The sequence below is a fragment of the Perognathus longimembris genome, chromosome 2 (genome assembly GCF_023159225.1).
Source record: "Perognathus longimembris pacificus isolate PPM17 chromosome 2, ASM2315922v1, whole genome shotgun sequence".
Classification (NCBI taxonomy): Eukaryota; Metazoa; Chordata; class Mammalia; order Rodentia; family Heteromyidae; genus Perognathus; species Perognathus longimembris.
In genome coordinates, this window is record NC_063162.1 from 65,680,846 (window position 1) to 65,707,959 (window position 27,114).

Below are 27,114 nucleotides of genomic sequence, written 5' to 3' on the forward strand. Positions count from 1 at the left end.
ACTGAAAGCTTGGCTTTGGAGTTTCACAAGTCCTAGAAAGTAGGAATTTGGGCCCAAGGATCATGCTGGTATGTTTTAATGTTCTCAGAGGGTTCCCACTTGGTTCAGAGATGGAGTCCAAGGCAGGTGAGCCTCTTCATCTCCCATGTACAGCATGATCTGCCATGCATACCATGATCCCAGGCATGATCTGCCAAGGGTAGAGCCTCTGGGGCCAGGGATTCCTGCCTCCTTCATGCCACAGCTTTTCCCTGTGGTGCTCTGTGACTGCCCCAGGGGAAGTAGAGCATGGAGCATTGGCATTCTAGACACCCTCGAGGCGGCCTGAACCTGTAGCCTCCCGTCCCCAGTCTCACCGGCCTGAATGTTCCTAGCCTCTGATCATCAACTTTGCTTTCTTGTCAGTTCAGTTGTGCATTTAAAAAAGCACATGCAAGCTGGGAATATGGCTTAGTGGCAAAGTGCTCACCTTGTATACATGAAGCCCTGGGTTCAATTCCTCAGCACCACATATATAGAAAAAAGCCGGAAGTGGAGCTGTAGCTCAAGAGGTAGAGTACTTAGCCTTGAGCAAAAAGAAGCCCGGGACAGTGCTTAGGCCCTGAGTCCATGCCCCAGGACTGGCAACAAAAACAAAACAAATAATAAAAAAGCACATGCAACATTAAATAAAATGAGTACTTTTGTAATTGGTTTATAATGGCAGAAGTTTTAGTCAGTCTTGCTCAGTAAATTCCCAGATTTAATCTGTGTATTCTGCTTCAGCACCCAGGCCCCATTCATCTCCCTAAAGGGCCAAAACAAGGACTGAGTCAGATGTGCTGCTTAAATCTGTGAGCTGAGGTCCTTGATATAAATAACACTTGAAAATAAAACTTAATTCACAAGAATCCACAATGAACAACAGCAACAACAAAAATCAAGGTTGGAAAGAAGGAGTGGATTCTGAGGGAAAAGGGAAAACTGGCAGCCAGACTTCCCAGCTGCTCTGGACTGTTTCAAGTTGGAGTGGAGGTGAGGGAATGGGAATTCTTCTTGCTCATTTATCAAAGGGCTCAGGTGGAAGAAGATACTAGAATTTGGGTGTCTTCCTGGGCATAGTGAGCTGGCCTCTGGTTCGTATAGTCTAGTCCTTCTCTCTGGGGACAGAGTGATGCCTGCTCGCTTGCTTGCTGCTATACCTGCTCCAATTCCAGCAGCCCCTCTGCAGGTTGGAAGGAGCTGCCCATCTCAGCCTGTCTCCTGTGCCTGGAGCCCCAAGGGGCTCCCCATCCTCCTTCTCCCTGGCTGCCAGCTTCACCACCTGAGTGCTGTCTTTACATCCCAGCCTGGAGCCTAAAAAGTGCCCTTACTCTCCTTTCCCTCCAGCCCACACTCCACGTTTCCACCCATCTTTGTCTGCCATAGCTCAGCATCCATGTGAACACATGCCTCAGCTCCCTGGCCACAGATGTGGCTGCTCTCAGTTGCACCTGTCTGCTCCCTGGGATGCTCTTGAGTGGTGGCATCTCCATTCTGTCCTTGGTCAGTGTGTCTACTCATTCCTCCCAGCAGGTGGTGCACACTTGCCTGCCTCAGCTGTGTGCTCAGAACTCTGCTGGGCTGCCCCAGGGCCCGGCTGCCTCAGGGCCTAGTTCCCTCTAAGGCTGATTTCTGGATTGTAGCTTCTGTCTTCATGGTGCCACATGCTTTCTGTGGACACTTTGGTCTTGGTGCAGGTCATAGATTGACCCTGGGTCTCCTGCAGCCTGGGCCCTCTAGCTGCCACCCCAGGTGAGCTGTACACCTTGGGTCAGGCTTGGGTATCACCCTGTCCCCCGAAGCTCCCTCCTGTGTTCCATCCATTCATCTGACTGCCAGCTGTTCCGCTTTGTGACCTCTGCCTCTGCACAAGCTCAGCCTTCAGGTGACTGTCCCCCCATGCATCGGTGTGGATGCCCAGCCTGTACCACTAGGTGCCGCCCTAACACTACCAGACACACTTCTCCTAATCCACAGGTCCCATTCGCAGCCCCCAGGCCCTTGTTCCCCAAGTCCTAGGTCTCCCAGTAACTGATGTTGGGGATCCTGCCTGGCTTCCATGGTAAGGCTTTGCTGTGTTGATGTCTCATCCTGTCTCCCCCATTCCAGCTCTTCCGCTGCTGCCCACAGTGGGGTAGGTAGTGTGTGCATTGTGGAATCATGGAGCTTGCTGATGAGCAGGGTCTGGGGTGGACCTAAGCCGGCTTGTCAGAAGGCTGTGAGTGACAGGCGCACACAGCACAGCTCTCTTCACCCTCCCCAAGGGCATCCTGGCTGGTGCCAGCCACCCGTCCTCTTCTACCCTCCTCCCCTGTGCGCTGGAGCCCCGTGCCAAGAACTGGCCTTGGCACGTGGTGGAGCCCAGCTTGGAGCTGAGGTTGGGGAGGGGAGGACACATTCCACCCTCCAGGGAGGTTGACATAGCATTTTCCAGTCAGCATGTCTGGTTCTGTGAAGTGATTTGCCAAGTCTCTCTCAACTGTCTGTGCTCTTGGAGTTTAGTGTTTGGTGGGGGGGGGGGGGGGCTGCTCATTTTGGGGTGTGGGAGCAGGGATATTGCACAGGTCTGATCTAGAGCTGGGGAGTGGGGTCCCATGTGCGTGCTTAGGGCACAGGGGGGGACTTCACTGCAGGCCTGCACGGTGGGTGTGCTGGCACGGTGGGGTCCTGACATGGAGAGAGGCTCACTGCTCTAAGTGCAGCTCAGGTAGAGGGCTAAGTGAGTCAGCCGCACCTTATCAAGGGCCGACATTGTCTTTGCTCATCAAGAGGGATCCAACACTTAACTGGGACATTTTGGGCTAGGAGCTGTAGGCTGTGGAGCATGCCTAATTAGGTTAAGGAAGTGGCCTGTGAGAGTGAATGCTTGTGTTATTCCTTTTGTGAGAGGTGGATTCTGGGAAACATGCGTGGGTGGGCATCAAACCCAGTCATCCCATGGGTTTTCTCTAATCTGTCTCTGTGCTGTGCGGCTGGGGCTGGGGTGGGGGGAGGATGTCCATGTTGCACATTGCCGGTCCTCTTGACGTCTCTGGTACAGCTGCAGAAGTGCAGGCGTCCCCTGGCCGTCTACAATGGTACAGCACCATGGAGAGCTTGACCTCAGCTCTGTCTGCCTGACTCCGTGGGGGCGTGGCCGTGCAGCCTCAGTCTCCCATGTGACCTCAGTGGCTGAGTAGAGACCATGTGAGACATTTCTGTTGTCTTTTTCAGAGTAGGATGGCTTTCATCTCATTTTTCTCTTTTTTTATTTGGGTTCTCTTTCCTGGTGCATTGGCCAAGAGTAAAGTTTGGTGTTTTTTTGGTACTAGCACTAGGGCTTGAACTCAGGGACTGGGCACTGTCCCTTGGCTTTTTCATTCAAGACTAATTAATATTCTATCACTTGCACTCCAACTCCACATATGGCTCTTTGCTGGTTAATTGGAGACAAGAGTCTCCTGTTGAAGCTGTCTTTGAACCATGATCCTCAGATCTTGGCCCTCCTGAGTAGCTAGGATTATAGGTGTGAGCCACCAGTGCCAGGCCCAAGCCCATTTTGTCACCTCTGCTGGCATGTCCAGGTTCTCATCAGGGATAGATAAGGTAGAAGGAGCCCCCAGGTCCCCCTCCCCACAGTTGTAAAATTCCTAAAGGCTCCTTTCCTTCTAACCCAGTTGTTTTGTGTTTGTGTTTATATGCACTGTCATTGCTCTGTCATTTGCTTAGACTACAGAGAAGTATGCTTGTTCTGTCTCTTTTGGAGCTGGGCAGTGGCATCCATTTAGTGTTTTCGTTGCCTGCTGGAATGTATTCAGCACCAGAGGCCCTGCTTACAAAGCCTCAGTAATGAGATCGCAGCAGGGGGCTTCAGATTAGACTCCATCTTCCTTGTGGCTATCGGTGCCTTCTTGTCCCCCTCCTGTGACACAGGGCAGCATGGAGGCAGGGTTCACAGTCCATCTAACTGGCCGTGGTGATGAGCATGGTGTTTCCCTCCCAGAAAGAGAGGGCTGGCTCCTGAATAGGAGCCCTGGAGCAGGGCTTCCATGCACACAGCTGCTGTGTCCCAGGCTGTGTCACATCACACACAAGTTCTATCCCTCGGCCCCTAACACTGCACATGGTACACATGTCCTGGTGTGTGTGTAGGTAGGGGCCCCTACCTAGTGTGGTGAGTCTCATCCCTTTCCACCTCAGGCTTGCAGGGGGGAGAGCCATGATCCCATTTCTGTCCCATGCACCCCAGATCCTGTGTCCTACAGTGCACAGGGTGCAAGCTGGAGGGTGTGCATATGTGTTTTTCCTCAAAAAGTGGAGACTGAAGCCAGGTGCTGGTGACTTATACCTGTAATCCCAGCTACTTAAGCAGCTGAGGTGTGAGGATTGCAATTTGAAACCAGCCAGGACAGGAAAGTCCGTGAGACTCAAGTGTCTGAAGTGGTAGAGCCAGCAGCCTTGTGAAAAAGCTCAGGGACAGCACCCAGGCCCTGAGTTCAAGCCCCACTACTGGCGCGCGCGCGCACACACACACACACACACACACACACACGGAGACTTGACAATATTTCTTTATTCCTATGATGGCTGCAGCGGAGAGCATTGAGAACAGCCTCAGAAAAACTCAGAAACCGCTCCTCTTTCTCCACAAATGTGGTGTACAGCACTCCGGGCACCCGTGTCAACAGGTACATCAGCCGCCTGCTAGAGGCCCGCCAGACGGAGCTGGAGATGGCAGATCTAAATTTTTTTACCCTGAAGTACAAACATGTTGAACGGGAACAAAAGGTAAGTGATTCCAGTCACAACTTCCTTCATTATCTTTGGAGAAGTTTCTGTGTCCTAGAAGCTAATGGCGTTGACAGACTGATCAAAGTCTCCTTGCTCTCTCTGTCCCTCCACCTCCTTCCTTCCTCCTTCCCCCTTCCAGTACCACCAGCTTCAGGACGAGTATTTCACCAGTGCCGTAGTCCTCGCCCTCATCCTGGCTGCCTTATTTGGCCTTGTCTACCTTCTGATTATCCCACAGTAAGTGCTGCTCCTGGGAAGGTGACAGAACCCCAGGTCCCTGTGGGGGAGCTGGGTCCTCTTTGTGTTCACAATTGACCTCCATTCGCTCTGTCATTGGGCCTGCCACGTGGATGACTCCGCCCCCTCCAGTCCTCCACTCCCCCAGTCCCCACAGGTGGGTGGCATCGTGGGTGTGGATGGCTTGTGGCATTAGGACTGGGCACTGTTGGTTTACATGTTAAATGTCCTCAGCTGGGAGGCATTGCGTTTCTGTCTCCCCATCCATGGGACCTGTACCACTGCCTGAAAACTGGCTTAGAAGCCAACCCTTCCACAAACAGCCCCATGGGCTTTCGATCCACACCACATCCACAATACAGAAATGGGAGAAAGTAGGCTCTGAAAGGGAAGAAACACAGCCACTTTATTTTTTTAATTTATTGCTATTGCAAAGGTGATGTACAGAGGAGTTATAGTTACGTAAGTCAGGAAATGAGTAATTTCTTTTTGAGCAGTGCCACTTCTTCCCTCATTTTCTCCCAGTTTTCCCTCCTGTTCCCCATTTCCCAAAAAAAGCAGCCATTTAATCTATTCAGTCATCCTATAAGCTGATATAAGTGTAGCAGCTTTTGTTCTAGGACATGGAAGATACTTGAGAGTTTTCACTTGTTACTGTTCTTTGAGACATAACAGCTCCTTAATAACACCTAGCTGTGGAAACTTCTTTCAGTTTCCAGAAAGCACAGGGAGCCCTCCCCGCTTCCAGCTGGGGATAGGGCCTCCGGTGAGAGACACACCAGGCATTGTAGCTCGGTGGCGTGTCCACCGGCTCTGTCTGGGGATGGAGGCCTTTTGAGGAAGGTCCTTTCTGGAAGTATCAGCTCTGTGACGCTGTCAGCAGAGTCTGGCAGTGTCTCCTACTCCATCAGGAGGAAAGGATTTCCAGAATGCTGTGTGGCCCTCAGCCTGACCTGGATTTTGGTGGAGCCCCAGGTGCCTTTCCCTAGGCGACAATGGATGGGCAGGTCCTCAGGGACCATCCCCTTCAGCACCCCTGAGCTCTGGGGCTGATGCTCAGTTTTACCTGGCTCCCCTCTGTCCCTAGGAGTGTGGCCGTCCTGCTCCTGTTGGTGTTCTCCATCTGCTTCCTCGTGGCCTGTGTCCTGTACCTGCACATCACCCGGGTGCAGGTACGTGTGCGCGCCTGTCCATCCCATGCCTGCGCCGTGGCCCGCCCAGGCAGAGGGCAGGGCTGGTGAGGCAGGAGCATCCACAGCCATGTTGTCCCCCACCTGGCACCTCAGGAAGACAGAATACCCATGTGGCAGATGCTCATTGGGCCCAATCTGTACTGGGCACTGGGCACTGTCTAGGGCTGTCTGTTAGTCTGTCTGTCTGGATGATGGATACTAGTGAAATAAATGAACCTGAGGTGCTGCTGCTGTTCTAACTCACCTGAAGTGAAGCCTCATTGTGCTCTTAATTTATATTTCCTCAGTGATTATTGACATTTTTGTGTGTCTGTCAGATTTTTGTCTATTCATTTGAGAAGTGTATATGAAGGTCCTTTGCCTATTTGAAAACAAAATTATTTGTTTCTTCCCATTGAGATTTCTAGTTCCTTACAGAGTTTAAATATTATCCTTTTATCGGGATGTAGAGTTTGCAAATGTCTCTCAACCTGTGGGTTATTTCTTATTATTAATTATCATAGATGAAAAACTTCATGACATCAGTCTAGGCAATATGTTTTTGATAAAATTCCAAAGAGAAAAGAAAAGCACAGCACAAACAATAAAAGTGAAAGAGGACAGATGGGATGTCACACTGCACAGCTAAGGCAGCTCTGCCTGTGGAGTTCTCACATGACCCCGTTGTGTCCAGTGTCACGAGACAGGCACTGCTGTCTGCGGAGCTTAGAGTCGTCCTATCTCCAGTTCCAGCTACAGAACAACTTCTATGGTGTGGGATCACATGATTGCCAACATGGTAACATGATAGTGCAAGTGATCTCTGGCTTGAAAAACTTTGGCAATATGTTAGAACTGGGTCTGTCTGAAATACATGTATTTGTTTTATTACATTTCTGTTTTGACAGAAGTGTGTGTGTGTGTGTGTGTGTGTGTGTGTGTGTGTGTGCACGTGCATGCATGTGTGCTGGTACTGGGTCTTGAACTCAGAGCCTGGATCCTGTCCCTTAGCTTTTTCGCTTAAGGCTGGCACTTTACTACTTCAGCCACAGCTCCACTTCTGGTGGTTAACTGGAGATAAGAGTCTCACAGACTTTTCTTCCCCCGGCTGGCTTTGAACCATATTCTTCAGATTTCATCCTCTTGAGTAGCTAGGATTACAGTTGTGAGCCTCAGGCTTTGTTTTGGCAGGCTTTTTAAGGGTCATGGGAGAACTGTAATGTTCCCATTGATTGTAACAGGCTCTTTGCATGGTTTCTGCAAGCAGACAGGAAGCACTGCCTGGGCTGGTGCAGGTTTGAGCATGCGCAGTCTTGGAGAGTTTTTGCCCTTGCCCTGGGTGGTGCTGCCCCTTCACAGGCCACAGGTGCCATGACTGAGTCTCCAGAAGGGTGATGCCAGTCACCTCCAGATGGAGAAACACAGTAGGATCAGGAGAGAGAGAGAGAGAGAGAGAGAGAGAGAGAGAGAGAGAGAGAGAGAGAGAGAGAGAGAGAGAGAGAGAGACAGAGTATGTGTACGCCTATATCCAGGCAGTGTAGAGCCAGGCCCTCCGTGGGGAGTCTGGCTGTCACCTCCCTCTCTACTGCTTTGCCCATGGGCTCACTTGGCACTGGACGACTGGGAAGGATGTGTCTGACCATTTTCTTTTTGGGGGAGGTTCATATATTCCCCTAGTTCTCCCAGTGAGAGTTCCTTTCTCCACCTCCTTCAGGGGTGTCCATGGGGAGCCCACAGGGCTGCAGGTGTCCACAGAACCATCTAGAAACCAGGGTGCAAGGCTTCTCTTCCTTCTGTCTGCTGATCACAGGATGCTCCCCATGAGACCACAGGCACAGGCACAGGCTGGGTGAGAGGAGCCTGGGCATTTAGGCCTCTTCCTGTAACTGACTGTGTGCTTGCGACCTGCACGAGCGTGTGACAACTGCATCTGGTGACAGGCTGCAGTGTGCACTCCTCTTTGTAGCCTAATGGATCAGAGGTGGCCTGTGGGCAGACACCTCCTCAAGTCCCAGGAGCAGGACAAGATCCCTTCTCAAAGGGAGAATCCTTGTCTGTAGAGGGTGATAAGTCCTTACTCCACAGTCCTGGGATAGGCCTGTGTGGGGGCCACTAAACCAGGTCTGCCAGTGGTCTGATTACATGCCCCACAGGGCTATGATAGGAGCTGGAGAAACAGCCTTGAAGGGTTACTCTGGAGAGCAGATGCCTACAGTTGTGTCTTGCCTGGTCCGGATCAATTTGGGAGAGAAACAGAGGATCTAGGCCAGCTATGCATGCCAGCCTGAGGCCTGGCTATGCACGCATAGCAGCTCTTCTGGCTGAGACCAATGGAAATGTTCGGGCGATGTGCAATAGGACTTGGGGATCTGCCAGCTGCACTAGCTTGTAGCTTGGCAAACTGTTCTGTCCTCAGCCCCAGAACCTGCAATGCTAGGCTTGCTCACGTTTGTGCTGGTTTCTTCTCAGCTGCTAGCCAGGAGAGTCACACTGCCGACCTCGCAGGAGGTTTGTAGGATGACTGCACACACTAGTGGACAGTCCTGCCAGGCCAGGCTTGTCTGCATGAGCTGAGGCTTACTGCAAGGTGCCATGAGCACTTAAAGGTCTGCAATTTTATACTGAGGAATGTGAGTGTAAAAGGACTTTTCACTTTCATTCTGGCAACCAGCTGTTGAATATTTCAAACTATATTTAAAGTAAATTAAGTGAAAATAAAATTTCCCTTAAGAGTGCTATAAAACCTATACAGAGAACCTGATAAAACTTAATGTTGTGGTATGTGAGAGTCAGCATGGGGAGGCCAAGGCAGGAGGATCCTGAACTAGAGCCTGGCCTGGTTACGTAGTGAGTTTAAGTCTAGCCTGCATTACAGTGAGACCTTGTGTCAAAAAGGTGGGATTAGGAGAATAGGTGTGATGGCACATGCCTGTAATCTCAGCTATGTGGGAGGTGGGGATGGGAAGACTGAGGATCAGATCTGAGGACAATCTGGGCAAAAGTTAACTCAAGACCCTATCTGAAAAACAAAAGCAAAAAGGACAGAAAGTGTGGCTTCAAGTGACAGAGTGCTCACCCAGAGGCCCTGACTTCACAAAAACAAATAGCAAACAGACAGATAAAAACATTACCTTGCTGAAGGACATCAATTCTTGTCGCTCCCAAGAGGGCAGAATTTAGTCTCTTGAAAATAACAAGTTATTCTATTCAGTTACTTTTATTGCCAGTCAAGTTACTGACTAAGAGAGAGAGGAGGTGGCTCTCTTTATAATTTCAAGACCAGATTTTTGTTTTAACTTGGTAATTCTTCACCTAGAATACAGGCAACAAAACATAAGGGATAAATAAGTAGGGAATAAATAGGTGAAAGCAGGCAAGGGAAATGGGTGAAGTAGGAAGCGATTTGGGAGGATGGTGAGGGCCTGCCTCAGGTGGTTGTTCCTTCTATTCTGGATTGTTAGCTGCCTGTGTAAATCTCACTTGCAGTCAGCACTGCGTCTGAGAGTGCTGCTTTTCTTCATCAGTGTTTCCCGGGGTGCCTGACGATCCGGATCCGCACTGCCCTGTGTGTGTTCATAGTGGTCTTAATCTACTCGGTGGCTCAGGGGTGCGTGGTGAGTATCAAAACCTTCCTTTAGCTGGGTGCTGGTGGCTCACGCCTGTATTCCTAGCTACTCAGGAAGCTGAGATCTGAGGACGGGGGTTTAAAGCTGGCCCAGGCAGAAGAGTGGCTGTGAGACTCTTATCTCCAATTAACCACCCCAAAACTGGGAGTGGAGCTGTGGCTCAAGTGGTAGAGCACTAGCCTTGAGCAAAGAAGCCCAGGGACAGTGCCCACACCTGAGTTCAAGCCCAGTCTCAATGAGTGTGCACACATGTGCGTGCATGTATGCAGGTGTGTGCACGTACACACAGAAGAAAAAATGTCCTTCCATCAGTGTTGGGCTGGAGTTACAGAGAAAGCTACCAAGCTTAAGGAACAGACATAGCTGGCACCATGTGGTCTCCCTCAGCCCCTCCCCCTCCTGTTGCCAGCCTTCGTGGCCCATGGAAGCATGATGGTCCAGACCTAGCTGGAGGCACTGGGGATGTGGTGATCATGGTGGGGGGAAGGGGGTCTGGGAGACATCTGAGTATCCTGATGGGCAGCTTTCCTGAGCCACCTTTTCCTTTCTGGCTCAGGTGGGCTGCCTGCCCTGGGCCTGGAGCTCCCAGTCCAACAGCTCCTTGGTGGTCCTGGCGGCAGGTGGCCGGCGCATGGTCCTGCCTGCTCTGCCCTGCGAGTCTGCTCACCACGCCCTTCTCTGCTGCCTGGTGGGCACCCTGCCGCTCGCCATATTCCTGCGGGTGTCCTCCTTGCCAAAGATGATCCTTCTGTTGGGGCTCACCACGTCCTACATCCTGGTTCTGGAGCTCAGTGGGTACACGAGGGCCAGGTGAGTGCAGGGGACCCGTGGGGTGGGGGCTGGTGGTGACAACACTGATGGGGACACTGTGCACACCACCTGCTGATCGGCAAACTTGTGCAGACTAAATACATGCAACATTTTCAGTTCTGTGCCTTCTCTGCTTCACCTCTTCAGCCCAGAAGTGAGCAAGGCTTCAGACCCCTGCTGAGAGGGGGGGTCTCACCCTGAGTCTGCGTCCCAGGAGCAGTTGGTGGACATTACTGCCTGGGAGGGCTTGCTGCCCAGCTCTAGGGGTTGATGACCGCATCTTGCATGGAAGCTTAACACTGACAAGCATTTCTGTCTCACTCCCCTCCCCCCAGTAGGGGTGGTGCTCTCTCTGGACGTAGCTACGAGCCGATTGTGGCCATCCTGCTGTTCTCATGCACATTGGCCCTGCACGCCAGGCAGGTGGACGTCAGGCTGAGACTCGACCACCTCTGGGCAGCACAGGCAAGACAAGCCCTCTCTGCTTCCTGGCAGAGGGAGGGGAGGGAGGGGATCTTCTCGCCAGTGGGCTGGCCAGCCAAGACATCCACTGGTCTCATGGGCCACCGAGGTTGCTGCTCAGCAGCACAGCAGGGCTGGACACTGGTCAGGCTGGAGGAAACCTGTCCTGGGGTCTGAGGAGTAGGAGCTGTGCCTGCAGGGTGACCTCATACCACACAGTGCTGCAGTATGGGGGTGCTGGAGGCTATGAGGCAGTGGGTTCCCCCACCCTAGCCAGGTGTAAGGGTGATGTTAAGGGCCTCAGCCTCTGATGGTGGCCCAGCTTGTCAGGGAGACAGGCTGTGTTTGGCGCTGAAGTCATTCCTGCCAACACCCACCATCACCTGCTTGGTTTCCCCAGACATCTGGGGTGTGGGTCAGTCAAGCAGGCTCAGATTCATCTGCAGAACTTACAGTCTCCCCTGAGACCATCACCCCACCTAGACTTCTTATCTACAAAGGGGGAATGATGGCTGATGACTCCAGCCTTAGCAAGGGACGATCTTCTTGTTCTCCCACATTCACAGCACCTCTGATAGCTGAGCACTGGTGGCGGATGCCCGACAGAAAAGTCTACGGAACACCACCTTCAAAATAACCAGCAGAAAGCTTGACTGGAGATATGGCTTAAATCTATAGCATCATCTGAGCAAGCAAGTGCTAGCCCATCACTTCAAACTCCAGTACTGGCTTAAAAAAAAAAAAGCAACAGCTCCTTGCTGCTGGAGCTGTATAATGTCTTCAGTCCTCAAAGTAGCAGTGCCAAGAGACAGGAGTTGGGGCTGGGAATATGGCCTAGTGGTAAAGTGCTCGTCTTGTATGCATGAAGCCCTGGGTTCGATTCCTTAGCATCACATATATAGAAAAGGCCAGAGGTGGCGCTGTGGCTCAAGTGGCAGAGTGCTAGCCTTGAGCAAAAAGCAGCCAGGGACAGTGCTCAGGCCCCGAGTTCAAGCCCCAGGACTGGCAACAAAAACAAAAAACCAAAAAAGAGAGACAGAGAGAGAGGAGATACACGTGAGAATACAGGTGCACACCAGGACTTGCCAAGGCCAAACAGTGGTCAGCTGTATGTGTGACCTCTGGGTGGGCTCAGAACCCATGGAGCAGGGCTGGGTGGGAGCACCCTCGGCCCTGGGCCTTCCTGCCACAGCCCTCACTGAAATGGGGCCCCGCTCAGCTGCCAGAGGATGGTTCCCTGTGGACGTGGGGCGGCTCTAATGTGCTTGTCACCCCAGTTCCAGAGGCTGAGTGAGCACCGTGGGCGGCGGGCAGGGGAGGGGAGAAACCCTGGGCACAAGCAGCAGGGTGAGTGACAGGGCTGGGTCTGATGTCAACTAGTCTTTGTGCTAAATTCTAGCAATTTCATTGAGGGCCCGAGGTCTGTCAAGCTCTCCTCCTTCCAGAAGCCAAAGTCTAGGTTGGCAGGAATCACTGAGCCTCCTTCTACCGCACGCTGACTGGGCCTGGAGTGAGAGCAAGGTGTGCAGGCCCTCCTAGCTGGCTTGTTGGGGGTGGCCAGCTCTGGCAGTCCCTCCTCATGACTCAACTCAGACAGAAGTGGGAACGGGAAGCCTGAAGGTTGTAATGTTCAAGTAAGTCAGCTTTCCCCAGGCAGAGCAGGCGGGAGGACCGAAGGGCTGGCTCACATCACAGCCGCTCCTGGGGAGGAGGCTGCCAGCCTATCCAGGGTTCTCCAAGGTCCTCAGAAGAGCTGCTCCTCTGCCTTGAGCTGTAGCTCATGATCTTTGTTGGGCCCCACTGGCTGACCAGCATAATCCAAGTGATTGGCCACTAAGATCCATTGACCCCCATCACTAACTGACCTCCTTTGGGCTAAGATCTTTTCATCATGACTCTACCCCAAACTGATGATGAATGGATTTAGGATGAGCCCCGGGGGACAGTGAAGATGACAAGATAGGGGGTGTAAATAAGGCGCCCCCCCCCCTCGCTTCAGACTCTTAAGAAAGTAGAACGGAGACCTTGGCTGGGATTTCCTGTGGCAGGAAGGTATTCTTTCCCGCCTGGGTTAATATGACCTTCTGGGGGACTTGGTTGGTAAATGGTGGTATTTGTTATGACATACAATAGTTAATGTTTGAGCTTCCATGTGATTCTCTTATCTCCTAGAACCCCCACATACGAGTTTACCAGAAAGTTTGGGTCACAAATACACTGCCTATTCAGGGCCCTCTAGCCTGTATGTCATGAGGGAGGGGTTGATAAATGGAACACACTGACACATTTTTTTCTTTGGTAGATATATGCCAAAAACCATGACCTCACTTTCCCGTCACCCCAGCAAAACATGGAGCTATCTAGACTTTGCTTCTTTGCCTTGTAGCTATTTAGGTGGGTTGTGTCAAACTATTGCTTCACTTTCAGATCAAACACTGGGAGGGTTAATTATTTATGAAGAACAGATCAGTTGTACAAACCTACATAAATAAACAGGCTTTACCTTGTGATAGCACCCTCAAGTGCTTGTATTTAACGATTGGTAGCCTTTCCTTCCAGTGTTGTTGTGTTTTCAGAACCCAGTAGGTAATTACCATAGCAACTATAATTTCAGTGTTTATGCTCATTACTATCATTGCAGTCAACTTGTTTGTATACCAATAACTTCTTATTTTTAATATTTTTATTACCTTTATGTGGTTGTACAAAGGAGTTGCCATTTAACAAAGCAGTTTATGGATACGATGCTCAATAAAGGCTTAATCAGAAGCTAATTCCCATTACATAATAGCCATAACTAACTTTGAAAGGGAAGTGCATGAGTGGTCAGGCAGTGCCTGTTGGTGGAGTCCCTCCTCCTCACTTCAGCCCTTACTATTCCTGGGCAAGTGTTTCTACACACGCGTGACAGAAGCACGGCACCATGGACACCTATTCCAGGCAGCTTGGCTGCTGTGCTTTTTGTGTCTTTATACAGGTGTCCTGTGCCTCTGGTCACAGAGCTTTCTGGGAGGACTGAGGATTCCCATTCACCTCTCCTGAGGCCCCACTTTGTGTGGGTTCTATCCCCTCTGAAGCCCCCCCATGGGTCAGAGGATGACACTCTAACCCACTAACCCTTGGAGACAAACCGCAGCTAAAGCATAGCAATGTCTTTGCCTAATTTAGGTATCAAAGTAATGCTGGTCTCACTGGACCAGTGGGAAGTTGTTTATTCTTGACGGTTTCCAGAAGGGTTTTGGTGTAGCCTTGGTTAGGTGACTCAGATACTTTGTATGGGTTTTGATGAGGGAATCTTAAACTAAAATTCAACTTCTTGAGACATACAAGGCTTTCCATCTCTTTGTAAAGCAGCTTTGGAAGTTTATATCTTTCCCTGGAAGCTGTTGCATTTTTCCCCCTGCCCATCCTAGGGCTTGAACTCGGGACTTGGGCACTGTTTCTGTGCTTCTTTTGCTCAAGGCTAGCACTCTACCATTTGAGCCACAGCACCACTTCTGGCTTTTTCTGTGTATGTGGTACTGAGGAATCAAACCCAGGGCTTCATGTATGCTAGGCAAATACTCTAACACTAAGCCACATTCCCATTCCAAGCTGTTGATTTTGTTGACATGAAATCGGTTATAATATTCCCTTAATATTCAAGAAACCTGATTTGTATTTAGTTTCTACCACCTATTCTGTAGTTAATTTACTGTTATTTTTCAAGTTAAAGTGACTTGAGAAAAGCTTTTCTCCCTTTCTCATATTGATGTTTTATATTATGAATTTACCTGCCTTAGCTGAATTCCACTATATATATATATATAGTTTCAATTTCATTTGCTTCTAATTATCCTTCTGATTTCTCCTTTGAACCAAAAGTTGTTGTGTTTTTTTACTTCTTATTTCCTAGAGATCTTTCAATTATTGTCTTCAGATTTAATTATAGTATGCTCAAGCAATATATAGTATGATTTGAATCTAGATAATTTTTTTTAAGGCTTGCTATCTTTTTCCCTGTTCCATGTGCTCTTGGCTAGACTATGTACTCTGGCATGATGTTTTATACATTTTAATTAAGTCAACTTGGTGGTGAAGTCTATACTGGTTTTCCTTCTAGTTATTCTATTAATTTTTTAGTTGAGTTTTGGAATTTTCAGCTCTTCTTATGGATAGAGTTTCTTGCAGTTCTGTTAATTTTTGCTTTGTGTATCTTATGACTTGTTATTATGTACTTATATTTAAGATTATACCCTTTCAGTAAATTTGCCTCTTTATCTCTCTTTAGCATTTTATTTTATTTTATTTTTTTTATCTTTTTAGCCAGTCCATATATGTGGTGCTGAGGAATCGAACCCAGGGCTTCATGTATACGAGGCAAGGATTCTTGCCATTAGGCCATATTCCCAGCCCCTCTTTAGCATTTTAGAAAGACTCCCTTTGCTCAGCTAATACTTGGCTCTGAAGTCTACTTTGTCTTTATTCATATAAATAATATTTTTATGTCATTTAACTTTTAACCTATGTGTGTCTTCTTGTTTAAAATGCATTTTTCCAAGCAGTATTTGATTAAACCTGGCTTCTTCATCCAATTTATAAATTTCTACCCACAGCTGTGAAGGCCATTGTCAATGTAATAGTTGATATGGTCAGACTTGTCTACTACCTTGCTATCTTCTTTGTCTCTTCTTTGTATCCTCCTCCTCTTCCTTCCTCAGTCTGGGCACTGTCCCTGTGCTTGTGAGCCACAGCATCGTTGCCAGCTTTTTGGTAGTTAATTAGAGATAAGGGTCTCATGGTCTTTACTGCCTAGGCTGGCATAGAACCTTGATCCTCAGACCTCAGCTTTCTGAGTCGCTAGGATTACAGGCATGAGCCACTGATGCCCAGCTTCCTTTTTCTGGGGTTATTTTTATTACCTACTTAAATCTTTTCTTTTGTGTATTAGCTGTTCCTCTTTGCTTCAGGATTTTCATAGGTACTTATCCTAGCTTATCTTCAAGTGGTGTTTTTCTATACCTTACCCTAGAATTTGCTGTGGTAGGTCGCTGGTGTACTCTCACTGCTACTATGTTGAAATCTAATGTTTCATGTGACGCTACTAGAAGGAGGGGTACATGGAGGGAAATTAGTTTAAGAGGGCAGGATCTTCGCCATTTCCTAGTCTTGTACAAAGCAGTCAGAGAGCTCTCTTATCCTCTTCCTGCCTTGTGTGTGTACAGTGAGAACTTGGCCATCTGCAGCCAAGTGTGTTCTTATTCAAACCCAGCCACGGCCAGCGCCATGACTTGTGGCTGGCATCTTAGATGCTCAGGAGGCTGAGATAGGAGAACTGGAGTCCAAAGCCAGCCTGGGCAGGCAAATCTGTGAGACTCTTATCTCTAATTAGGGAAAACCCTAAGCAGAGTTGTGTGATCACAGGTGTTTGTTACCATGCCTTGAAGTACTCGTTATTTTTAGTGGTTTTTTTCTTTCATTTTTGATAGATTTTCCAACTATGTTTTTAAGTTTACTAATCTATCAAAGTGCATAACCTACTTCTAGTCTCATCTAGTGCACTCAGTCTCTGATATTACAGTCTTCTAGAAGTTAGTCTTTTTTATGTCTCTTTAATTACACTTCACATGATTCTTCTGTGAGTGTATTATGAATACACTCATAATAATGCTTTTAAATCTTTAATCTTATCAACTGTATTCAAGTAATATTTATTTTGTCCTTATAACAAATGGCACTTTATTGTTTCTTTGTATGTGTCAATTTTTTCTTGTGGCAGCTGGAATTTGAGCTTAGTGCCGTGCACTTGATGAGCCAGGTCCTCTTATCATTTGAGCCACTCTACCAACCTGTATATTAATTTTCAGTGGCATAGTTTGAATTTTTGCTTTTTATACAATAGCTATTCTTTCATTTTTAAAGTTATTCTTATGTGTTTTTCTAAGACCTAGAATTTCTAAGACCTTGGAATTTGAGAAAGCGTCTAAAAATGATTCCTGAAATGCTCTTACTAGAGAGGAAAGCCTTTGCAGCCGCAGAGCAGGGCAAGTTGTGGGTGAAGAGGAAGAATGTGTGGTCTCTTCTCCAGGGGGCAGGAGAGGGCTGGGTGGCGGCCTGCTGGGGAAACATGGGTGATGGTGGGGGCCCTTAGAGCAGCTCTCTGAACCCAGCCTTCTGAGGGTGAGGGTTGTGTTCTGTTGTAGTGCAGACATCCCCAGGACATCAGTAGGCGCAATGAGCAAAGGTTTACCCCGCTCCTTATGTCATGTCTGTGTGGGTTAGCCAGCGCCACTCATTGCCGTCCTCCAGGCCAGGCTGGGGCCTCCACCACTGCCCTTTGTGTAAAGGAAAGGAAGCTGGAGGTCCAGAACTGGCCGGAAGGTTCCAACCCAGAAGGAACTCAAGATTCCACTTGTCTTTGAAGAGTGAACTTGTATTATCCCCTTGTCCCCAGAAGCCAGTGGAGGAACATTAAGAATGGCTATCCTGGAGCCTCTGTGGGGGAGGGAACTCCACCTGAGCTTGTCTGGGGTTGGGGTGGCCTTGTGTTGCTGCTGCTGCCCCTCCATTCTTACTGTGAGTCCTGACATGAGAGGGCAGAGCTCTGGGCACCTGTAGCCCCCTCCAGGCTGCCTGGGCTGGGCCTCCTGATTGTAGAATTCATCCATCACAGGAGTCGTGATACCCTGCAGAGATGTGTGCTATCTCTGACCCATACAGTGTGAGCTGCACGTCTAGGAAACGGGCTTTGTGGAAAGCTTTGTGTTCAAGTGAAAATGAGTAACCAAAGGGAGGTGACATGAAATCATTCAGTCCCAAAGCTAGAAATGACATTCTTCTCCTCTGGGGCTGAAGAGATTCAGTTATAGCTTTCTGTACCAGGGAAAGTTCCTTTAACTCTCAGTGCTTCCCCCACAAAGAACGAGGGATCCTCCCAAAGAAGGATGTATCCCCAGATACCCAATGTTTCAGCATGAGGGAGCATTGGAAAGTTTATTTATAGTGAAAATCAGGAGGCATGCCATCCGTCCTGAGAGTGGAAATGAACTGGCCATCAGGTTCTCAGTATGGGGCCTGTGTCCATGCAGAGTGCAGAGGGAGGACACACTGTTGACCCGGGCACTGGGCTGGTGATCTTACATAGAACTCCTTGTCAAGGTGATGGAGCTGGAGTCACTCACGGCACATGCCAGCACCTCGGGGAGTTGTTTTGCTTTGTTCTTTTTTTCCCAAAATGACCAGTGCACAGGGCTGTGACCTCCCTTGGAACACCCCGATCAATACATTCTAGAATGTCAGCACACATGAGAAGGAACAGGAGTTTGGAAAGAAACTTTCCATCCAGCAAACATTATGAAAACAGAAATCAAATATGTGTCTATCACATGACCTTGTGGACAAGCACAGTGGCCTTCAAAATGCTGTTTCCCAGCTGCTTGGGAAAACTTGTATGTTAGAGAATCCTAGTAGATTCTCATCTTATTCCATTAGAAATGAAGCAGTACAACTTCTGCTTAGGTAATAGAACATAAGTGGCATGGGGTGGATGGACATTTATGAATCATATGTCAACAAAGATCTATAAATTGGGTAAAAAAATATGATATAGGAAGGACAGCCATTCTGACAGTACCTAAAGTCAACTGTTGACATGGGCAGATCTTTTCATTACAATGTTATAAGTTAAGATAGTACTTTTAAGCAATGCGCATTCAATTGCATTATTTTTACTAAAGTAGTATTAATATTAACTAGTTATTTTGGGAAGAATACAATTTTAACTGTTCATAAATAAAACAAAACTGTTATTTAAAAAATATTTCTTGTGGGGCATTGGTGGCTCACATCTTTAATTCTAGTTGCTTGGGAGGCTGAGATCAGAAGGATTGTGGCTCTTCCCATCCAGGGCAGAAAAGTAGTGAGACTCTATCTCCAAAATAAGCAGAAAAAAAAAAAATCAGGGTGAGTGGTGTGGTCACCCTGGCCTTGGTGCTGCAGCATTTGTCGCCTAGGCCCTGGGCCTTCAGCAAGAGTCTCATTGTGTGTTTTCTGCTACACTTAGGAATTTGGTGCTCAGAAATATGATGCACACATAGAATATTTCCCAGGCCTCCTTTTGCTGGTCAAGTTCTGTGCTTGATGAGATGCTATTACCGCAATGGCTTCTGTTTCTGAGGATTGTGCTGAATCACAGGCCATGGGCCCTGCCCAGGAGCCTTTCTTCAGCCCTCTTGGCAGTCCAGGAGCAGGGCCATCATTGTCACTATCCTCAGCCTTTGCAGGGCCCTGGCTGGGAGAAGCAGGCTGGGTTGGGCTGTGGATGGCTTTCTCTCAGCTTTCTTGTATTTATGCCAGAGTAATGGCAGTGTTCGTGGGAATCAGAGAGAGCCCCTATCTGCCCTGGAAGGATGGCTGTTTCTGGTTCCTATGACTTCCTAGTGGCCAGAGGGTGGGGGGCTGCCTATGGCTGTACAGCCTGGGGAGGGGCACCTGCCTCAGAAGAACCACCAAACCAAGTGGCTCCCGTGGGCTGCTGGCCCACCCCTGTAATCCTAGCTACTCAGGTCAAAGCCAGTCTGAGCAGAAATGTCAGTGAGATAACTGAAGCTTTGATTAACCAGCAGAAAGCCGAGAGTGGGAGTGTGGCTAAAGTGGTCGAGTGCCAGCCATGAGTAGAAAAGTCAAGAGAGAACTTGAGGTCCTTAGTTCAAGCCCTATACCAGCACAGAGAGATGGGGGAGGGGGGAGAGGAGAGAAAGAAATGCTGCAGCACAAAGGCCAGGGTGTCACAGCGTCTGAGTCTCAGCACTTGGCATGGCAGACTCTGGAAATGGGGGTGTTCCAGCAGCCTTGTGATATGACCCTGATTCCTGTATCTGGAGGGGAAGAGGGGAGGCTGCAAGTATGGACCGGGTATGGGCCTGGGATCCAGTGTGGCGTGATCAGAGAGCAGCTGTGGTAGGCAGGGTGGGTGGCTAGACAGCATGGATGGCTAGGACTCATGACCCCGTGCCTCCCAGGCAGAAGAGGAGCGAGATGACATGGAAAGGGTGAAGCTTGACAACAAGAGGATCCTCTTCAACCTCCTGCCAGGCCACGTGGCACAGCATTTCCTCATGTCCAATCCCCGGAACATGGTGAGCCCCGGCTGCATGGGCACTGCCTCTCCTGGGGCCTGCTGAGCACTTCCCATAGCAGGTGGCCTGGCCAGAGGCCCCTCTGCTCTTCCTGCAGCTGAGACAGCTTCCTCAGGCAGGCGGTGGCTCTGGCTTCGCTTCCTCCCTGCCCTGCCCATCCCCAGAGCTCTCAGGAGGCTGCGAGGGCTCCAGGCCGATGTGTAGACTTAGCTTTAGCTTTCTCCTCCCTTTGAGAATAAGGAATGTACTGTTTATTTCACCCAAAACAAGTGTGAGTGGGAAATGGAGAGACAGGGCTGTTTGTCAAGGCTGGAGCATTTTCTTATAGCTCATTTTTCCTTACTGGACACCTGATGCACAGAGCTGGCTGGCTGTGCTTTCTGGAAGGTGCCGTGGCCTTCTCGCTAGGCATTATGGGTTAGACAGTGCTTTTCCCTGAGTACCTGCTAAGGAGTGACACACTGGAGCCACATATATGGTACAAGGCTTACAGAAGCCGAACTCAAAAGTAAAAGGAGCTGAGCTGACTTTAAGGTTCTAAGAGTAGAAATGAAAGACCAAGGTTCTAGTGAAAGCTATGGTCTAAAGTGGCAAACAGTGCTGGTTTGTTCATCTTGCTTCACTTTGAAGCCAGGCAGAGCACCTGGCTTTCCTAAGACCCTCTTTCCCTGCTGTCTCCTTGTCTTGCTCTGCCTGAGGGGGAAGTAGGCCACAGGACCTTTGCACATACTTGTGAGTGGCATAGTCTGGAGTCCTCAGAGCCCATACCCACATCTGCAGAACTGGCTGGGTCTCCATGAACTGGCCCATCCCCAGTGTGAGCACTGTGCTCGTGGGCCATCCCAGGTCTGACAGGTCAAACCCCTCTGCCTTTGCAGGACCTCTACTATCAGTCTTACTCCCAGGTGGGCGTCATGTTTGCCTCCATCCCCAACTTCAACGACTTCTACATCGAGCTGGACGGCAACAACATGGGGGTGGAGTGTCTGCGGCTCCTCAATGAGATCATCGCGGACTTTGACGAGGTGAGGCTGCACTGCTGGGTCTGTGTAGGAGGAACGAGCTGTCCTTCACCTCACTGACTCCTGTGCATGTCCGTGTGTCACCTGCTTGGAATGGATGGGGAGGGAACAGATCCGGGGCATGCTGTCTCCTCCAGGATCCAGATTCTCCATGGCAGTTCAAGAAGAGGGTCCTGACTCCAGGTTGGGACTGGGCCATGGGGTGGGGTTGTGCTATCTGCCATGATGGAAGCGAGGTGCGCTTCTCCTCTCGTGAGCTGATGGGCCCCTTTCTGCCCTTCCCATCTGGGCTCTGGATGCTCCCCTGTCATCGAGCTTGCCTCAGGGGCAGGGACATGTCCTTATTATTCCCAGCACCTAGCTGTTTGGTACCCAGAACAAAATGGGCTGCTGTCCACATGCAGGTTACCTCCATTATTACCTGTAGCCGATGGCTGCAAGGACGTCCTCAAGTGTTAGGTGATGTCTTACAGTGCTGTGTCTTCCACCCAGCTCATGGACAAAGACTTTTACAAGGACCTAGAGAAGATAAAGACCATTGGGAGCACCTATATGGCCGCAGTGGGGTTAGCACCCACAGCAGGGACCAGGGTGAGTTGTGTCCAATGCTTTTTCTCCTCCTGCTCAGACCTGGCCCTGCCCCACCTCAGACAGCTCTGGGCCCAGGGGTCATCCCTGTGTTTGGCTGAGTTTTTCTCATTGGATTAAGGGGGCATGGCCCAGGCTACATCCTGGCTAGCTGACTCACTCCAGACAGCATCTGTGAGAAAAGTCCACACAGGAAGTCACAGGGGCTTCCTCACCTGAGCTTCCCACCCAGACAGTCACATAGGCTTCCTCACCTGAGCCTCCCTCCCAGACGGTCACACGGGCTTCCTCACCTGAGCTCCCTCCCAGACGGTCACACGGGCTTCCTCAGCCTTTCTTCCCTGGAAAACCCCACCCTGTTCTAGCTCCCTGCCCTCGCTCCCCTAGCCACATACGACTGAGAACTCTTCTTCCCCAAAGCAGAATTATGAATAGGAAAAACAAATATCCTAACATATATAGCCACAAAAATTGATTCATTAATTAATAATCTTCCAAGTGAAAAAGCAGCAGCTCAGGTGCATTTATTGGTGAATTCTAACAAACATTTTAAGGAAAGTATGGTACCATTTATGTCCAGGTTTATCCAGAACATAGAAACAGAGAAACTTGAACTCCATCTAACAGATCAGTATCAGCCTGACACCAAAACTAGTCAAAGAAAGGAAAACTGCCACCAGTATTTCACGTCAGCTGATCCTTCCTCATCAAACATTAGCAAATTAAATATAGTAATCAATAAAAGAATCACACTGGAAGACCAAGTTAGATTTATCCTAGATACACAAGGATGCTTTGATATTCCAAAGGGAATGTATGAAATTCACCATTTCAGTGGGGTGAAAAATAAAAATAATATGATCCTATCAATTGATTTAAAAAACCTCATTTAATTGTATCTGACACATGTTTTTGAATGAAAACTCAGTCAACTTTACAAAAGGAAAGTCCCACAACTTGATAAAGAATATATAACCCAAACCCTTCTGCTTTTCAGTGTACCTAGCGGGAGAATCAGCCCCTTGATGAGGCGTGGGGCCCAGGAAAGATGCCCTCTCTCACTACTATGACTTCATGTCACGGAGGGAAGTCCTAGCTAGAGCTGTAAGGCAGGAAAAGGAAGGCAGGTAGAGTTTTTTTTTTTTCTTTTTGAAGAGGTGGGGCATTCTCCTTTATCCCACATTTTTATCAACATCAAGTAGTTGTGCAAGAGGGCTTCCTTGTGACACATCTGTGTGTGCAAGCCTTGTATCTTGATCAGGTTCCCCCGCCCCTCCCTGTCCCTCATCCTCCTCACCTCTTCCAGAGGCAGCCCCAACATGCTTCACTTCCATTCTCACCTGAGTACACAGAGCACATGGACCACATTTGCCTTCTCTCACCCTCTCCATTTGCCCTCTCCTCCCGGACTAGGACCCACCCTGGACAGGATCTGTTTTCACTCACTGTTTCAAATACTAATTGTTCCTAGTTTCACTATGGTGCTTTAATTAGACTGAATTCTGGCTCTTACTTTCAAGAAACAGACTGTCCTTGTAGATGCTATGACTGTGTTTGGAGAGTACAGCTGGCTCACACCTGTAATCCCAGCTACTGAGGAGGCAGGGATGGGAAGGATTGTACTTTGAGGCCACCCATGGCCTCGGGGTGCTTCCTGTCTCTGCTCCTTGGGACCTGGGGCATTCTTGGGCCTGAGAATGTTGGGATAAAGCTGCCTGTAGCCAGGCGCGGGGGACACATGTACTCTTGAGGAGTCAGATCTCACCCCCAGGGCAAGGGTAGCGCCCTCTCCCCTTCTTCCTGGACTCCTCCCAACCTCCCATCCCCTCTGCTCACACGCAGGCGAAGAAGTCCATCTCCTCCCACCTCAGCACACTGGCTGACTTTGCCATCGACATGTTCGATGTCCTGGATGAAATCAACTACCAGTCTTACAATGACTTTGTCCTTCGAGTCGGTAAGTAGTCCTCATCTTGTTCCTCCTGGTGACAGAGCACACCCTTGTCCCTCACGGTTGGCCTGACAGGATGCAGGTTCTGGTGGTCACTCAGGAGGGAGGGCGCTGCCCTGGAGCATGCAGGGCTGTGGGACTGTGTAGCCCCGGATAGTGGCTTGTGGAAGTGGCCATGTTTCCCAAGCGAACACAGGACCTGAGACTCACTGTGAGAAATCCCTACTGTGCCGATGTGCTCTGGGCCCCTCCCCTGCCACCCTCTGCTGGGGAGCAGAAGTGTGGGTTCCTTCAGGAGGATGCCTTGGTGCAAGCCGGCTGCAGGGTGCTGGCAGCTCCCTTCCCATTTGGGAAGCAACCTCCAGGTTGCTTTCTGGATTTTATAAAACTGTGGCTTGCTGGGGAACTCCCCCCACCCCCTGCCCCAGGCTTGTCTCTTGTATTTCCCTTCTTTTTTAAATTTAATTTTTTGTTATTATGAAGGGGTTATATAAAGGAGTTCTAAGTCCATAAGTCAGGTTATGTACTGTGTTTCCTGGACAGTATCAACCCTTCCCTCATTTTTGCTGGGGAACTTTTAATCTTAAATTCATCTTTTTTTCTGAGATGAAGACAGATTATCAGAAGAATTCCTACTAGCCCAGAATCTATTTAACATACCTATTTTCTCTCTCCTTTTTTTCTTCCCTTCCCTTCCCTTCCTTTCCCTCCTTCTCTCCCTCCTTCTCTTCTTTCCTATCCAGGAGACAGTTAAATTAGAGGGTTATGTTGTCTTACAACTCAATCATCCAGTGCCCTTAAGACCACTCTGGGCACGTAGGGAGGGAGGAGGAGGTGGGATCTCCTTCTCAGGCAAGGTTCTAAGACAATTGAAAGAATGTTGTCTGGTCTCAGGGCAGGGTCAGAGAAGGCGCTGGGCCTCAAGCCAGCATTGTGGCTTCCTGGAGCTCAGCTCTGGTCAGTAGATGTTCTCATTTGGCAGAAACAGACTTGTTGATGGTGGCTTGGAGGGATTCTCTCTCTCCCTCTCCCACAGTGGCACCAAGAGGTAAACCGTGCCACTGCACCTCTGTAGCTGATTGCTCACTTGAGTTAGATAAGGGGGATAAAGGTCCCTTAAGTCCTACTGCCCAGTAGGCTAGTCCTGGCCCAGGTGGTTCCTCCACCTGGGTAGAGATATCCAAGGTTGGCAAAGGAGACTCCCTGAGTATCACTAGCCTCTGTGTGTGTGTGTGTGTGTGCATGCATGTGCACGCGTGTGTATGAACTCAGGGCCTGAGTACTGTCACCAAGCATTTTTGTTCAAGGCTAGTGCTCTACTACTTGAGCCACAGCTCTTCTTCTGAGTTTTTGGTTATTTGGGGATAAGAGTCTCATGGACTTTCCTGCCCAGTCTGGCTTTGAATCATTCTCTTCAGATCTCAGCCTCCTGAGTAGCTGGGATTACAGGTGTGAGCCACAGGCCCCTGGCCCTATCAGACAGTTAAACAACCCTGGCCCCCAACAATCAGGATATCAGGGAAAGGTATTAGCCCAAGCTCAGAAAAACATAAACCCACACTCACAGAAAGGGAAGCCAGGTGGCATCGGCTTGAATGGCCACAGTTACAGGTAACAATGCCAGCCAGATATGGTAAGAGAACCAGACATGCCACAGGAGGCCTGACAAGGGTGGTATAGGGTGTTTTATGTTCCATGTGGAAGGAAGGAAACCCAGGCTCAGAAAGGATGAGCAATTTGCCAAAGAGCTTTCAAGAGGTGATTTCAGGTGGGTGCACATCTGGGCCTTGTGACTCTGTCCAGCTGTGTAGGCACCCAGGGACCAAGTGTGGAAAGAGAGGAACCTCATTCCTGCTCCTTGGAGTGGATCTCTGAACTGCTTTGCTCCCTAGGGAGGCTCATGACAGAAAAAGGCATAGTGCTGCATCCCCAGGAAGCTCCATCATTGCAAGCCGGGTGGCTCCGGGGCAGCACCTGGGTGGGGCATTTTCTCTAGGTGAGGCATGACTTCTGATCGCCAGTGCGGCTGGAGGCTGCAGCTGGCCACACTGTGAGGGGCTGTGCACCAGCCACCCAGACAGCCCTGGGCAAGAGAGACCCACCTCTGGCCTTCTGTGAGGGGGGGATTCCTGCTTCCTGCCTCCTGCCTGGCTTCATGTGATCCAGAAAACAAAGCCCCCAGAGGAGCAGTGACAAGCACACTGCCCTGTTCCGGCTGACCACAGGCCATGCTGTGGATGTTTTTTTAGGCATCAACGTTGGCCCAGTGGTGGCTGGAGTGATTGGCGCCCGCAGACCCCAGTATGATATTTGGGGAAACACAGTGAATGTGGCCAGTCGCATGGACAGCACCGGAGTCCAGGGCAGAATTCAGGTGAGTTCACCGGGAAGTTCCTGAGACGTATGTGCCTGCTCTGCAGGTAAGAGAGAGACCAGGGGGCTTGGTGGGCCCAGTTGTACATCCAGGAAAAAGCAAGGCAGAACCTGCTGCTGGAGGGTTCTGCCCAGGCCTAGCCATTTAATTTTATGGTTTGACTTTACCTGTAGCTTTGGGATGGCCTGTAGTGCGCAGGTGCAGAAATGGGAATGATAGTGAGTCCAGGGCCAGGCCACAAACCCCAGCAGCCTGCCTGTTCACTTCCCCTCATCCCAGGACAGTGGCAGGCAGAGGAGGTAAGGGGTGATCTCCCGAGTTCCAAGGGAAGGATATGGTATATTTTCACTGCATTTATGGGACTTCTGAGCCACTCAAGAGGGACAAGGCCTGGTGGCTTAGTCCTTTTCAGAGCCATGGGAAGGCTTAGACTAAGGCAATGGCCTCCCATTTTCTCAGGGTGGGGGAATGGCCCAGCTGTTGGGATTTCCCTGGGAATAATGGGAAACTTTGGCTGTGGCCCTGTGAGTTGGTAGAGTGTGTGGAGGGCATCCCAGCCCTCCTGTGGGTGGCTGAGGGCCTGTGGCAATGGGGCAGTGGGTGCAGGATACTTGGCAGACAAGGCTGGTTCCTGGGTGCCATGGCTAAGCCATGGGAGGGTGTGAGGCTATCTCCTCAGTGTCCACTGTCATGGGGCTGTGTTTCATTGGGTGTTGGTCCTTCAACTTACAATAAGGTCTTGCTCAGTCATCCTACAGTCCTATGAAGCTCAAGCATTTGCCCACTGCTTGAATAAAGCCCTGAAGTCCCAGCATGCAGTGCAACAGCCAGCCAGGCTCATTCAGCTGAATTGTGGTTGGTTACCAGTGTAACAGCATAGAGCTGTGTCTCTCTGCTCTATCTACTCAGATGGAAATCACAGGAGTCTTGGGCCCTCAGTGATGAAGGCTTTATGGGAGGAACTG

The 27,114-nt window shown here is 49.7% G+C and overlaps 1 protein-coding gene across 1 annotated transcript in view; it reads left to right on the forward strand.

The window, feature by feature from the left end:
- The window catches only part of Adcy1 (adenylate cyclase 1), a 91,958-nt gene that overhangs the window by 61,715 nt on the left and 3,129 nt on the right, over positions 1 to 27,114 (forward strand). Inside the window, exons 9-19 of the mRNA XM_048337775.1 lie at positions 4,594 to 4,788; positions 4,931 to 5,028; positions 6,116 to 6,200; positions 9,725 to 9,814; positions 10,383 to 10,636; positions 10,975 to 11,101; positions 20,098 to 20,214; positions 21,093 to 21,239; positions 21,729 to 21,827; positions 23,667 to 23,781; positions 26,025 to 26,149. Of these exons, the coding sequence (XP_048193732.1) occupies positions 4,594 to 4,788; positions 4,931 to 5,028; positions 6,116 to 6,200; positions 9,725 to 9,814; positions 10,383 to 10,636; positions 10,975 to 11,101; positions 20,098 to 20,214; positions 21,093 to 21,239; positions 21,729 to 21,827; positions 23,667 to 23,781; positions 26,025 to 26,149 (1,452 nt within the window). The remainder of the gene's footprint in view (positions 1 to 4,593; positions 4,789 to 4,930; positions 5,029 to 6,115; positions 6,201 to 9,724; positions 9,815 to 10,382; positions 10,637 to 10,974; positions 11,102 to 20,097; positions 20,215 to 21,092; positions 21,240 to 21,728; positions 21,828 to 23,666; positions 23,782 to 26,024; positions 26,150 to 27,114) is intronic.